The sequence below is a fragment of the Camelus dromedarius genome, chromosome 23 (assembly GCF_036321535.1).
Source record: "Camelus dromedarius isolate mCamDro1 chromosome 23, mCamDro1.pat, whole genome shotgun sequence".
Lineage (NCBI taxonomy): Eukaryota > Metazoa > Chordata > Mammalia > Artiodactyla > Camelidae > Camelus > Camelus dromedarius.
This window is the reverse complement of record NC_087458.1, coordinates 9,242,108-9,254,251: the sequence shown is the minus strand read 5'-3', so window position 1 is coordinate 9,254,251 and position 12,144 is coordinate 9,242,108. Positions and strand designations below refer to the sequence as shown.

The 12,144-nt window shown below is 40.5% G+C and overlaps 1 protein-coding gene across 1 annotated transcript in view; it reads left to right on the top strand.

Moving 5' to 3' along the window:
* The window catches only part of SPTA1 (spectrin alpha, erythrocytic 1), a 55,484-nt gene that overhangs the window by 13,909 nt on the left and 29,431 nt on the right, over window positions 1-12,144 (top strand). Inside the window, exons 12-19 of the mRNA XM_010977038.3 lie at window positions 655-732; window positions 879-1,037; window positions 2,403-2,607; window positions 3,989-4,170; window positions 6,608-6,851; window positions 8,155-8,277; window positions 10,284-10,501; window positions 11,318-11,410. Coding sequence (XP_010975340.3) covers window positions 655-732; window positions 879-1,037; window positions 2,403-2,607; window positions 3,989-4,170; window positions 6,608-6,851; window positions 8,155-8,277; window positions 10,284-10,501; window positions 11,318-11,410 — 1,302 coding nt within the window. The remainder of the gene's footprint in view (window positions 1-654; window positions 733-878; window positions 1,038-2,402; window positions 2,608-3,988; window positions 4,171-6,607; window positions 6,852-8,154; window positions 8,278-10,283; window positions 10,502-11,317; window positions 11,411-12,144) is intronic.

The following is a 12,144-nucleotide window of genomic DNA, read 5'->3' as shown; positions in this document are numbered from 1 at the left end:
AATTCCAAGTCTTCTCTGTTAATCTTCAGTCAGTATGGCACGTAATATGGTCCCTTACAAATCCATATGCTTATTCTGTTGGTTCTCATTGGTAAAAGCTAACAGCATGAAGTAAATTAGGATTTGTAAAAGGCTATCGTTTATTTCAGGTCATTTTCCTATTCTCAATCAATTAATCCATCCTGGGCTCTAGTGATTTTGGGAGTTCATGAATGAATTATGAGTAAAAATTCACATCTGTGATTTCTCACTTCATTCCTCATGTAGTTAGAGATTAGATGTAGATATAAGTTTATATGACAGACTATGGATGGATAGATAGATACACAAATAGAGCCTGGACATGGCTATATCAATAGTAATTCCTCTTAAAAATTAAAGAATAGGTCAGATATTCACTTGGTAGTGACATCAGCATTCACTGACTGTAACCTAGATTTATAAAACATTGTGGCATAGAGAGGGTAATTAACTTGCCTGAAATATACATTTTGAAATGTAATTTATAAAATAAATCAGAAGTGGGACCTAGGTCTGACTTTGGAACTTGTCTTTTCCCCACATTGTCATGTTTCCTCTTTAAACTAGTCAAACTGTGGCCACTTACTCATGACCACTGAGGGGAAAGCACTCCTTTTTTTTTTTTTTCCCCAGACCTTAGACAAGACTGCAACCAAACTGATTGACAACAACCACTATGATTCAGAGAACATCGCTGCTATCCGGGATAAGGTACTTTCAAGGTCCCAGATGTGCCTCCACCTGCCCGTGCACTGGGGTCAGGGGAGGTGTTGGAGCGTGATGACTGTGGTGGGCGGTGAATCACATGTATCCATGTTCGATTTTGCTGACAGTGAGTCTGTGTATGGTTTTTGCAGCTGTTGGCCCGACAGCGTGCTTTACGTGAAAGGGCTGCCACTCGACGCAAGTTGCTGGAAGACTCATTGCTTCTGCAGAAACTGTTTCGGGACACAGATGACCTAAAGAACTGGATCAACAAGAAGAAAAAACTGGCAGATGATGATAAAGATTGCAAGGTAGGCAGGATTTGCAGACCCTGGACACACCCTTTGGGACTGAATTTCATGGAATTAGAGTCTTGGAACTGGAAGGACAGTGACGTTCAGCTGGCAAACCTCACTTTGTAGATGAGAAGACAGAGTCTCAGAGCAGGGCAATGACTCCTCCAGGACTATATATCTAGCGAAGAATCTAGTTTCCAGTTTTCCTGTACCCAGTTGCTCATCACCCCTTTTCTCTGGCACAATTTCCAGTGGTCCTGAACAGAATGGGGGAAAGGAGGAACTGCTCCTTATTTAGTTGCTTATGCCCCCTTCTGCTTCCCTCTCCACCCTTAACAGTAGGAAAATATTGGGTCTAATCATAATGTACATTCAAGCTATTTGGAACTCAAAAGTAATCCAAGGTTTTGGTGTAACGTAGACTGACACAGTTTTGTAGCTGGAGAGGAACACGTTTTTATTTTATAGATGGGGAAGCCAGGGATCTGAACTGTGAAGTGAGTTGCCCAAGGTCGGCCAAGTATTTAGGAAGCAGGTTAACCTAAGGGTTAGAAGCATGAATTCTTTCTGGAGAAGGTAAAAACTGGGCTTAAATTCTCTCCCTGTCCTGTTTTAGTTTGTGTGACGTTGAAAAATTCCAGAATTATCTCTGAGCCATAGGTTTCTTTGCCTTGGGGTTGTGTAAAACACGTATCTTTCACTCACAAAATAAACTATGATACATGCACACACACCTACAGACTCACAAATTTTCACATTTACAGTCAGGGCTAGAATTAGTCTCTTGATTTCTAGGCCAATATCTATTCCCAGTACTCACCTTTCTAGACATAATTTAGTCTTAAATGTATACCTCTGATCCTTTTGTTCTTACGTTTTTATAGAACTTTGAGCATCTTACCAATGCCTTTCACTCTGTAAAACTCAGCATTACATGCTTGTGTTGTCTAGAGGAGTTATGGTTCCAGTGTATGTAGGGTAAACAGATCTTCTCTATATGGGGCAGAAGGATGGATGCTTCGTATACTAGGATAGGAATGAAAGGTAATCTTCATCCTTTATGACAGCTCTGATTGGTTATTAATGCTTGCATGGAGTGTCATATTTTAAATGATCTTCCGACCATACCCAGACTCAGTAGAAACAAATTCAGGGATTGATTAGCCATGTCTGCCACTTGTGTGGAAGGAGGGATTGGTTGCATAGTCTCCTAAACATCCTCTGGCTCTATGCTTGGACTAGGACAGTCCTCCCTTACATCCTCTTCGCAGTTCAGTTAGATTTGTGGTGAAAAGAAATCCTCGTCCTCAAAATGTACGCCCCTTTATTCGTCAAGTAATGGTTTGTTTTGTTTTGTTCTGTTTTTCCATTTTGTCTCAGGATATACAGACCTTGAGGATCCAGGTTCAAAAGCAGCAAGTCTTTGAAGAGGAATTGGTAGCTAAGAAGACCCTGCTCAATGATCTAAAGAAAACTGGTCAGGAGATGATTGAGAGCAATCACTATGCCTCTGAAAGTGCGGCTGCTCGTCTGAGGGAGGTTGACAGACTTTGGAAGGAGTTGCTGGAGGCTACAGAGCAGAAAGGTTCGGAGCAGAGCTTTGTGCGAAAATGAACTCCCAAATTCTGAAACCAACCTTTTTCGTCTTATCACCTTGAATTTCCCTGGTGACCTCTCTGAGAAGGGACGCTACTCATTTGCTTTCCTGCGTCTTCCTTTATTGGTTGAGAAATTTTTAAAATCCAATCGAGATTTATCGCACTGTATACTCACACAATTTTGTGTTTTCTTCATGGGTGTAGGTTTTTTCAACTGAAGTTACTTTTGTTTCCTTCACTTTTCTCCCACGTTTTCCCTTTATCTTGAATATGTATTCAGGTACCATGAATTCAGTATTGGTTTTGCACTTAAAACTAGTGTCCTTAAGCTAGATTTTACATATTTTGGTTCTATAAATGAGACAAGATATTAAGACCTAGGTCATTAAATTAGATAGTAATGCCACATGTGACATTCCCACGATATTTTATTCTTATAAACAGGGCTTGATGATTTGCTGCTAGTTTTCACTTGTCCGAGCATGTTCAGGCTCTGCTGTAAGGTCTTAAAAAACTCTCACATGTCTGCCTGAATAGCCTCTACTTACATTTAACTTCACCTCTTACTGTGGAAAATTAATCGATTGTCACAATTAACACAAATAATGAAGTTCCTCTGTCAATATCCCCTTTGTCATAAACCACCTGTAGACACGACTCTGCCCTGGTTATAGAAGACAGACGTCGTATGGATTTTGTGGATGGCACCCTGAGTTTTGGTTTAGGAAAAAAAATCCAACTTGATTGTAACAGTAAGTTGCTGCTACTCTACAGCATTAAGAAATACAGTAATTGCTTCACAGAAATAATACAGATAATTCCTATAAGGTCATAGAATAAAGAATTTAGCTGAGAACAGCGTGAATAATCAAGATATCTTCTGGAAGAGAAAATTGTCAGGCATGGTTTGTGATGAAGGACAGGCACTAAGAGGGGGTTTGGCCAAGTTCTGAGAAAGATAGTTATGAAAAGACACTTCAAAATTTCGAACTGCGACAACCCCAAGTTTTAGACGTCTCTTGGAAAATGCGGTGCTTGTGTTTGAGTCCCTTTGGAAAGGAGGTCTCAACAGAGAGTAACAAATGGCATGAAAATTCCCAAGACAGTTAAAATCTAACAGCAACACTGCCCCTTAGCAGGGAGTGAACATATTATCTTTGTTTTGAGAGCCCTGCTGTGTTCAAAAACAAATACCATCCGAATTCTACACATTGATGGTGATTTCTTGTATAATCATGTGAGACAGCTCTATTTTTCCCCATTGGAATATCAAAATATTATATTGCTTCCTGAAGTTGTTGTAACGTGTGTTAGTGCGTCACAAGGATCCGTTATGACACCTGCCTTATACCTTGGGTCTTCTCGCAGGGATCCTGCTGTATGAAGCTAGCAAGCTGCTGCAATTTGAAAATAATGCAGAAGACCTGAAACACTGGCTGCAGGAGGTGGAAAGGCAGGCTGTCTCTGAGGATTACGGGAAAGACCTGAAGGGCGTACAGAACCTACTCAGGAAACTCGCCCTCCTCGAGTCTGACATGGCTGCTCATCAGGTTTGTGGTCTGCTTTTTGGCCAGTTGGAGGCCAACACACCTGCTTATGCTCTGAACACACTCATAAGTAATTACTATTAAAAGACAAAGAGAGCAGGAAACTAAAGATAAAATCAAAAATTTTAGTTGGGCAACTGCCTTTTTCCAATATCTCCTTTCATCCAGCCATTCTCCTGGGTACCTGGTGTCCTGTCAGAACCCCACGGCTGATATAAGACTGTATGGACTTCTCTAAATATAACATTGCACTTTCAATCCATAAACCTGGGTTTTATACACAGCCTTATCGCTTACTAGTGATGTGATCTTTGGTGTATCTTTTGACCTTTTTACACCTCTGTATCCTCACCTATGAAAAAAGTTGCCTCTTTCTGTTCTGGCATTCTGCAATTCAAAGCTTGAAAATATTTTAAATCCTACCATAGAAGTAAAGTGACTTTCCCAACGTCAAAGAAAAATTCACAGCAGGACCAGGACTGTGAGGCAGGTGTCTCGGCTCTTAGTTTCAGGGTTATCCCCCTGAAATCCCACTAGACTGTTACTTTAAGTAAATTTATCCAACAGGTTTCTAGAGTATAGATACTGTATGTGAATTTCTGGAGGACTCAGTGGAAATCTACTTTCGATTGACTCATTTCTTATCCCAGAAATCCTAGCTTGTATTTAAAACTTTTCCCTAGAATTTAAAGCTGTTCCCTAGAAAGTCCCACTGATCTGTCCTGTTAAAATATACTTCCATGATGTCTGTTCTTTGGTCACTCTTAGTTAAATGGAAAAGACAGAATAATCTACAGAAAACGGGGGAAAAAACCCCAAAATAAAACAAATCCAATAACTTACGTAGCTCTAGGTATGCGTTGATGGAGTTTTAAGCAAAAGACTGGAGTTAGGAAAATCATATAAGGTTAGCTTTGAAATCTAGATGGAGGAGGAGAGTGTGGAACAGATTTTCAAAGGAGTAAAAATGTAGGATTTAGTGAAAAGTAAATTAAAAAGTACAAAGAAGAGGAACAGCATGTGTTCATAAACAAGGGTATGTGCCCCTGTCTGGGAAAGCCGGGACATCTGATCATTAGGGATTGGTTCTTCTGGTTGGAGTAGTGGCCAAAATATCGTGCTTGCAAAAAATTTTTTTGATACGGAATATTGAACTTGAAAAAGATCATAAACATCCTCTGGTCCAAAGTTCTCTTTATATAGATGAGGAAACTAAGATTGAAAGAGGTGAAGAATTTTCCCAGGATAAAATGGCAGTTGGCCAGCAGCCAAATCTTCTGTGTCTCAGGCTGGAGGCATCATGCACTATATTAGTTCTCAAATAGCACAGGGGGTCCATCACCCTGATGACAACTGTGATGCTTTAAAATCACTCTATTATTACACAGCGGTGTTTTCCAAAGTTAAAATGTCCTAAGAGATGAGAGCAGCTGGCTAGTAGGAGACTTTAATTTCAACTCTTTATGGAGTCTTTAATTCCTCATGCAGGAGTGAGTGTATGTTTTAAGAAGCTGTTGAGGGTCAACGGTTTGTTCCAGATTGAGAAGAGACAGATCGAACTCTGTATCAGCTGAGCACTGGACTGCAAAAGAGAATAAGCAAAACCAACACCTGTGGCTCACCCATTTCTTGAAGCACTTCTCATATACCACCATCCCTCACCCCGAAAAGCAAACGACAGACAAACAAAGATCCTATGCTCTGTTCTACTGCCAGGCCAGTTAGAGTTGACCTTACTAATAAAGATGAAGTTAATCTCTTGCCTCTATTTTACCGTATAGTAACACCATTAAAATTTTATTTCTAGGAAGATCATTCAAACTCTTGTTTCTGTATTCCTCCTTCCTCAGATACACCCCAAACGGGGACAGTGATTTACTCAAACAAACACAACTGGGTAATGGCCAAAGAAAGGCCTTTGGGTTTCTCTTTCAGAGGTTCTGATGTTGGTTTTTGCCACATCAGATTTCATCTCATAGGCATTGTTCCTGCTACGCGACAAACTCAAACTTCAGTGGTGTCCATGCTAGTTACAATTATAGCTCATTGGAAAGGATGAGGAAGAGGTTGGAAGGGGAACTGACATGGAAAAGGCCTCCTGCTGTTTTCCTCAGGACCTCAATTCATCCGCACTCCTGAACAATTAAGGCTTTAGAAGGCTAAAGGCTCTGGGTTCTCTGATTTCTTTGGCAAACCCACTAAACATTTGGTCCTTTCCAAAACGTGGCTTCAGAACTACTTCCCTGTAAACAGCTTTTGGCCTGAGGAATTGGTTCTCCGTGGAGTGACCCCTCCCACTCTATTTCACTGATTTGATTAGAGGCTTAAACCCAGTATGTACGGAAGCTGATTCTCCCCATGCCCCACCCCAAAAACCAAACTCTCATCTTCTTTAACGAAATGATGGAATTTTCTAATGCCCATTCTATTTCTCCTTCAGAATCAGGTGGACACCCTCACAGACTTGGCGGCATATTTTGAAGAAATAGGCCATCCGTATGCTGGGGACATACGGGCAAGGCGGGAGTACCTGGTGTCCCGGTTTGAAGCCTTGAAAGAGCCGCTGGCCTTACGGAAGGATGAGCTCACTGACCATCTCCGCCTGCACCAGATCTGCAGAGACACAGAGGATGAGGAGGCCTGGATCCAAGAGACTAAACCCGCAGCAGCTTCCACGTACCTTGGTTAGTACATTCCTGAGAGGCGGAGCCACAGGGAGAAGACCAAGTTCTGCAGATCGCTTGAAAGATCTGGGATTCATCGGTGAGGGGGTGCAAAGTTTGTCCTCAGATCTTCCCCCTTAGACTCATGAGAATTTTTCCAGATTTCAAAAAGAAGATTTTTTAAAAAAATTCATACCTCCTAAAACCAGACACAAACAGTGCCGTGAGTTTAAGGCCTCTGGGAAGAGCTAAAGAGATCAGCTTTTCGCTATTTGCTCTAACTTAGGTTATTGCCAAGGTCCTTGGCTGAGCAATTGTGGTTAGTGTGTGAGTGTTTTTGTCTGTATTGTCAGTGGCTTCCTTTTATAAAGGGAGCTTTTGCAAAGATGCATGTGAGCTATTACCAGGAATAAAGGGTTGAAGTAAGCAGATAAAAATACATAGTTTCCTTTCCTTTGAAAGTTACCGGTTCACCATCATTAGTGCCAGGAAACTTGCACTGAAATAAAGGAAAAAGTGCACATAAATGTGATGTAAACTTAACATACATGTATTGGCTGTATCTATGAGGGGCTGGACAATGATGACAGTGGAGGGGCTAGTCTGGGAAAACCTCTAGAAGAGAAAAGATCTCTTTGAAGGATAGATGGGCTTAGAGAGTTTCTGGAGAGACATTTAGTGTGAAGTATAGGGAAGAAAATTTTGGAGGAAAGAGAGGTGAACCATGGATGGGTGACAGGCAGGATGAAGTGAACAGATGAAACTGAGGACCTTCAAAGAAGAAAAAATTAACATTGCACAGTATTCATTATGTGCTCATTAATGTTAATCAGTGAGTGAGGCACTTTTAAATAAGTTATTTCTAATCCTTACAAAGAAAACTATAAAATAAGGAACATTGGGCCACTTTATGGTGGAAAAAAAAATCTAGATTTAGAGAATTTAATAGCTTTCTGATACTCATGGAAATTAGCAAGTGGAAGATTCTGCTTTTTACACCATAGTACATTGAAACAAAATTGGTTGCATGATATTGGAAGTTTGAGCTGAAAATTTACTTACTCTTCTGCCTATCATCCAAAGGGAATAGTGCTTCATTCATTGCTTTTTTTTTTTTTTTTTTTGGAGAATAATGAGCTGGATTTTCTTAGAACAAAGCTGAGCAGAGTTAATTCAGACAAACAGGGTAAATTTCAGGAAGCCCACTTAATGATTATTACCTCAAAGGGAAGACTTTGTAGGTCCATGAGTTAAAAAGAAGTAGAGTAGCCTCTTCTTATTCTGTCCACTAGAACAGTGACCTTGATGTTATTTTTCTCTGTAGGCAAGGATCTGATTGCCTCCAAGAAGCTTCTGAACAGACATCAAGTCATCCAGGCTGATATTGCCAGCCATGCACCGTGCATCCGAGTGATAACAGAGAGGGGAAACAAAATGGTAGAGGAAGGTATGTATGATTTGGATTAACTGAGCAATCATCACTATGACAGACTTGTGGGGAGAAGTTTCTTTAATTTAAGGGCTTCATGAAAAGTATCTGATCCACCTTTCCATCCAACGTGATTTTCATAATGATCCTTAGACAATCATTTGCCTTTTTCATGAGTGCAAATGAAGTGTTCTGGAGTTTACATGATATATGATAATGCCATTCCTCTAATGGTTAATGGAACACATAATTGTGCATTCTTTTAAAGTTGTCTGTTTTGATTTCTGATATGGCAACTAAATAGATATCACCATAAAAGCAAAAGTTTTTAGGGGGTCCTCAATAACTTTTAAAATTGTGAAGGGATTCTGGGAGCAAAAATTTAACACTCACTGTTCTAGGACTCAAAGAACGGATCATTAACTTACCACAGTCTATGCTTACGTAAATTCATACCATTTCATGTGTAAAATAAGATCCTTAAGCAGTATATTTCCATTTCTCTCCCTTCATCTTTTGTCTATTGGTGTCACACACTTAAATTTTACATATATTATAAACCCACCCATGCACTGCTATTAATTTTGCTTTAATAGTCAATTAGCTTTGAAGAGGACTAGGAAATGAGGGTTAAAAAGCCTTTTTGGTTTACTTACATACTTGTGTTCTTCATTCCTTTGTCTACTGCATAAGTTTCCTTCCACATTAAGTTTCTCTAACATTTCCTGTAATGAAGGTCTGCTCACCATAAATTCTCTGGGCTTCTGTTGGTCTAAAAGACTTCTTTTGCCTTCCTTTTTGAAACACTTCTTCCCTAAATATAAAATTCTTGGTTGACAGTGTCTTTCTTTGAGTATTTTAAAGCTGCGGCTGCATTGTCCTCTGACTTGCAGCATTTCTGATGAGAAGGCTGCTCTCTTTACTATCTTTGCTCCTTTGTATGTAATAACTTTTCCACCCCTCTGAATCTTTTAAAGCTTTTTCACCACTGGTTTTCACCACTTTGATTATGATATAACTTGGTGTAGTTTTGTTTGCTTCTTCAGCTTTGCAATCATTCAGCTTCTTGGATCTGCTTTCTTCTGATTCTTCCGGGGAAGCCTTCATTCTGGAACTAATTTAGAGACTAGTCCACTACTAAGGTATAACCCTCTGAGAACAGTACCTCATGTATTCTATCTTTCCTCTTTGGTGGGTGACCATTTTATTATTCACAGCCCCATATGAGCCTTAGGAATTGTTTTGGTCTATTGCATTCCAGTCTTCTTTTCCTTACCCTTGAGGAGTTTGCTTACACATGTGTGCAAAGGAGCAATCCATCAAATACTCCAGGGGACCTCTCTGCATATCTCCAAAATGCCATCAGGGTGAAGCATCCTCCTTTGCAGTATTCTGCTCCACAAACTACAGCTGTCTTGTCTTCCCTCAGCTCTGATTTCTGTCTCCTCAATGCACTGTGATTGCTAGTTCTTCTATCTGGGTTAGCCCTCCCACCACTACAGTATAGAAGCTGCCCCAGGCATAAGCTGTGGCAATCATAAGGCATATTTTATTTCTTTCCCTTCTCTCAGGAGTCACAACCTTCTCCCTGTTATCTGAAAATTACTGTATCTTACCGTCTGTCCCGTATTCCAGCTGTTTAGCATGAGAGAACAATTCCTAAAGTCGTAAATCTTTCATGGACAGAAATGAGCATCTGCTGAATTTTCTGCTCAGGCTAGAGAATGCATGTTTTTGGAACTCTGACCAGTACCCACACCTAGGTACTTTGTTTTCCATCTGTACATCACAGACGGTACCATCCAGTGCACTACCATGCATAATGCCTACCCCCCATTAGCTCCTATTCATGCTTAAACTCACTTATGACATTCCAACTCCCAGGAACTTAGGTAAAATGTCACATTGACTACATGCAGCATCACCCTCATGCCTCCCTTTCTCTCTCCCGAGTCACCAAGAGGCTTGAAGTACAAGGGACATTAATGAGGGTAACACTCCCCTTTTCTGTAACTACTCCATAGGGCATTTTGCTGCAGAGGCTGTGGCCTCCAGGGTCGAGAGTTTGAATGAGAATATGGAATCTCTCCAGGCTCGAGCTGCTAGACGGCTAAGGGATCTTGAAGCCAACATCCAGTTCCAGCAGTACTTAGCTGATCTGTGTGAAGCAGAAGCGTGGATGAGAGAGAAGGAACCCATTGTAGACAACACTAACTATGGGGCTGATGAAGAAACAGCTGGGGTAAGGTGGGCACAGGGATGGACATTGTCTAGTCCACACCAAATTGGTACCAAATTAGACTGTGCAACAGCTGCAGGTTTTGTTAGATTATTTGGGGGTTCCAGAGTGACAACCTTTAGCCTAGGTCTGCTGGGATAACCTCAGAGTTGACAGAAACCCCAAAAGACACACCATATTTCCCTAACACCACAGAGACCCATATTCCTTAGAGATTATCTAAACCCAAAGGCGTGACCAGACATTCATGCTTGTTTTGGTCCCATCCTAAATTCCGTGGTTTAACCTCGGGATTTCACAAACCAACTATCATTTAAAAATATATACCTTAATTCTTTTATTATAAGAAAAATCTGGCAGACCTTTTGGGACAAGAAGAACCCCAAAGGTCATCATTACCCTTTATGTCCACTTCTTTGTTTTTTTCATTGTCCCATGGTCAGCCAGCATAGTATTTCACAAACCCTGGGCCATAGAAATACTCGAAATGAGCCTCAAAGTTTGGGCTAATGTTTATCCTACAAAGCAGTGCCATCAGCAGCGCCCTCTTTCAGTTGTGATGTGTGTGGATAAAATGCTTATGCAATTTTGACTTCCTCTTGATCAAAGCAAATGTATTAAAAATTATTGTTTATTTAACTCCTATTTCCTGAAACTTGCACATTTAGAGTTAAAAAAAAATTATTGAAGATGGAGAGTGTCTCTTACCAGGAATTGGGACCATCAGTGTAACACAAAACATTAGCTGAAAAATTCCCCAGGGATGCTTAATGCTCTTCCTGTATTTGGATTTGATGATCTTCCCATCAACAAATCCAGGCTCTTCTAAAGAAGCACGAGAGCTTTCTGGTGGACCTCAAGGCATTTGGAAAGAGTATGCAAGCCCTTCGCGATCAGGCAGAAGCCTGCCAGGTAAGGACTCGGGTGTGACAGGAATCACATTCTCCACCACAGAGGAAAGGGAATCGGGGAATCCCCTTTGTTGCTGGTTTTTACCTTGCATCTTCCAGAGAACAACTGCGAAGGAAATACTAAGTTCTGTGGTGCTTATAGGCAGGCACTGCAGCATCTTTGTAGCGTCTACAGAGATTCAGTTTACAAGAATTGGTTCATTGATGCATTATTTTTGCTGTCTTTTTCCTTTCTTTTATATTTCCAGTCTCCTTTTTTCTTACTTCTTTTATTCTTATATTCTTATATTCATTCCTGATTTTTCCCCTTCCTCTCTTTTTTTTTTAATACCAACACTTATTAAATGCCTACCATGTGCAACATGAATGAAAACAATCCTGACCTGAAGGAAAATTACAGTCCCTTAGGTCAGAAATTTTGACAAATAACTGCATATAACAGATATATGAACAGGAAAAAGGGTCTCGAAGAAGAGAGCATTCCGATCTCTTGAAATAAGAGCGCTGGAAGGTAGAAAAATCTTCAGAGCTGAGGCAAGCCAGTTTACCTGAGTTTTTTTTTTTTTTGAAAAGAGTGGTTTACTATGCAGAGAAGGGCTTTTCTAGTGGATAAACTATGGGAGCAATTGCACTGAAGCACAAAACAATCAAGTGTATTTGGGAAATGGGAAACGCGGAGGGCTGAGGATGCGACAATGGCTAGACTGCAAAGTGAAAGTAATTGTCCTGAAGAGT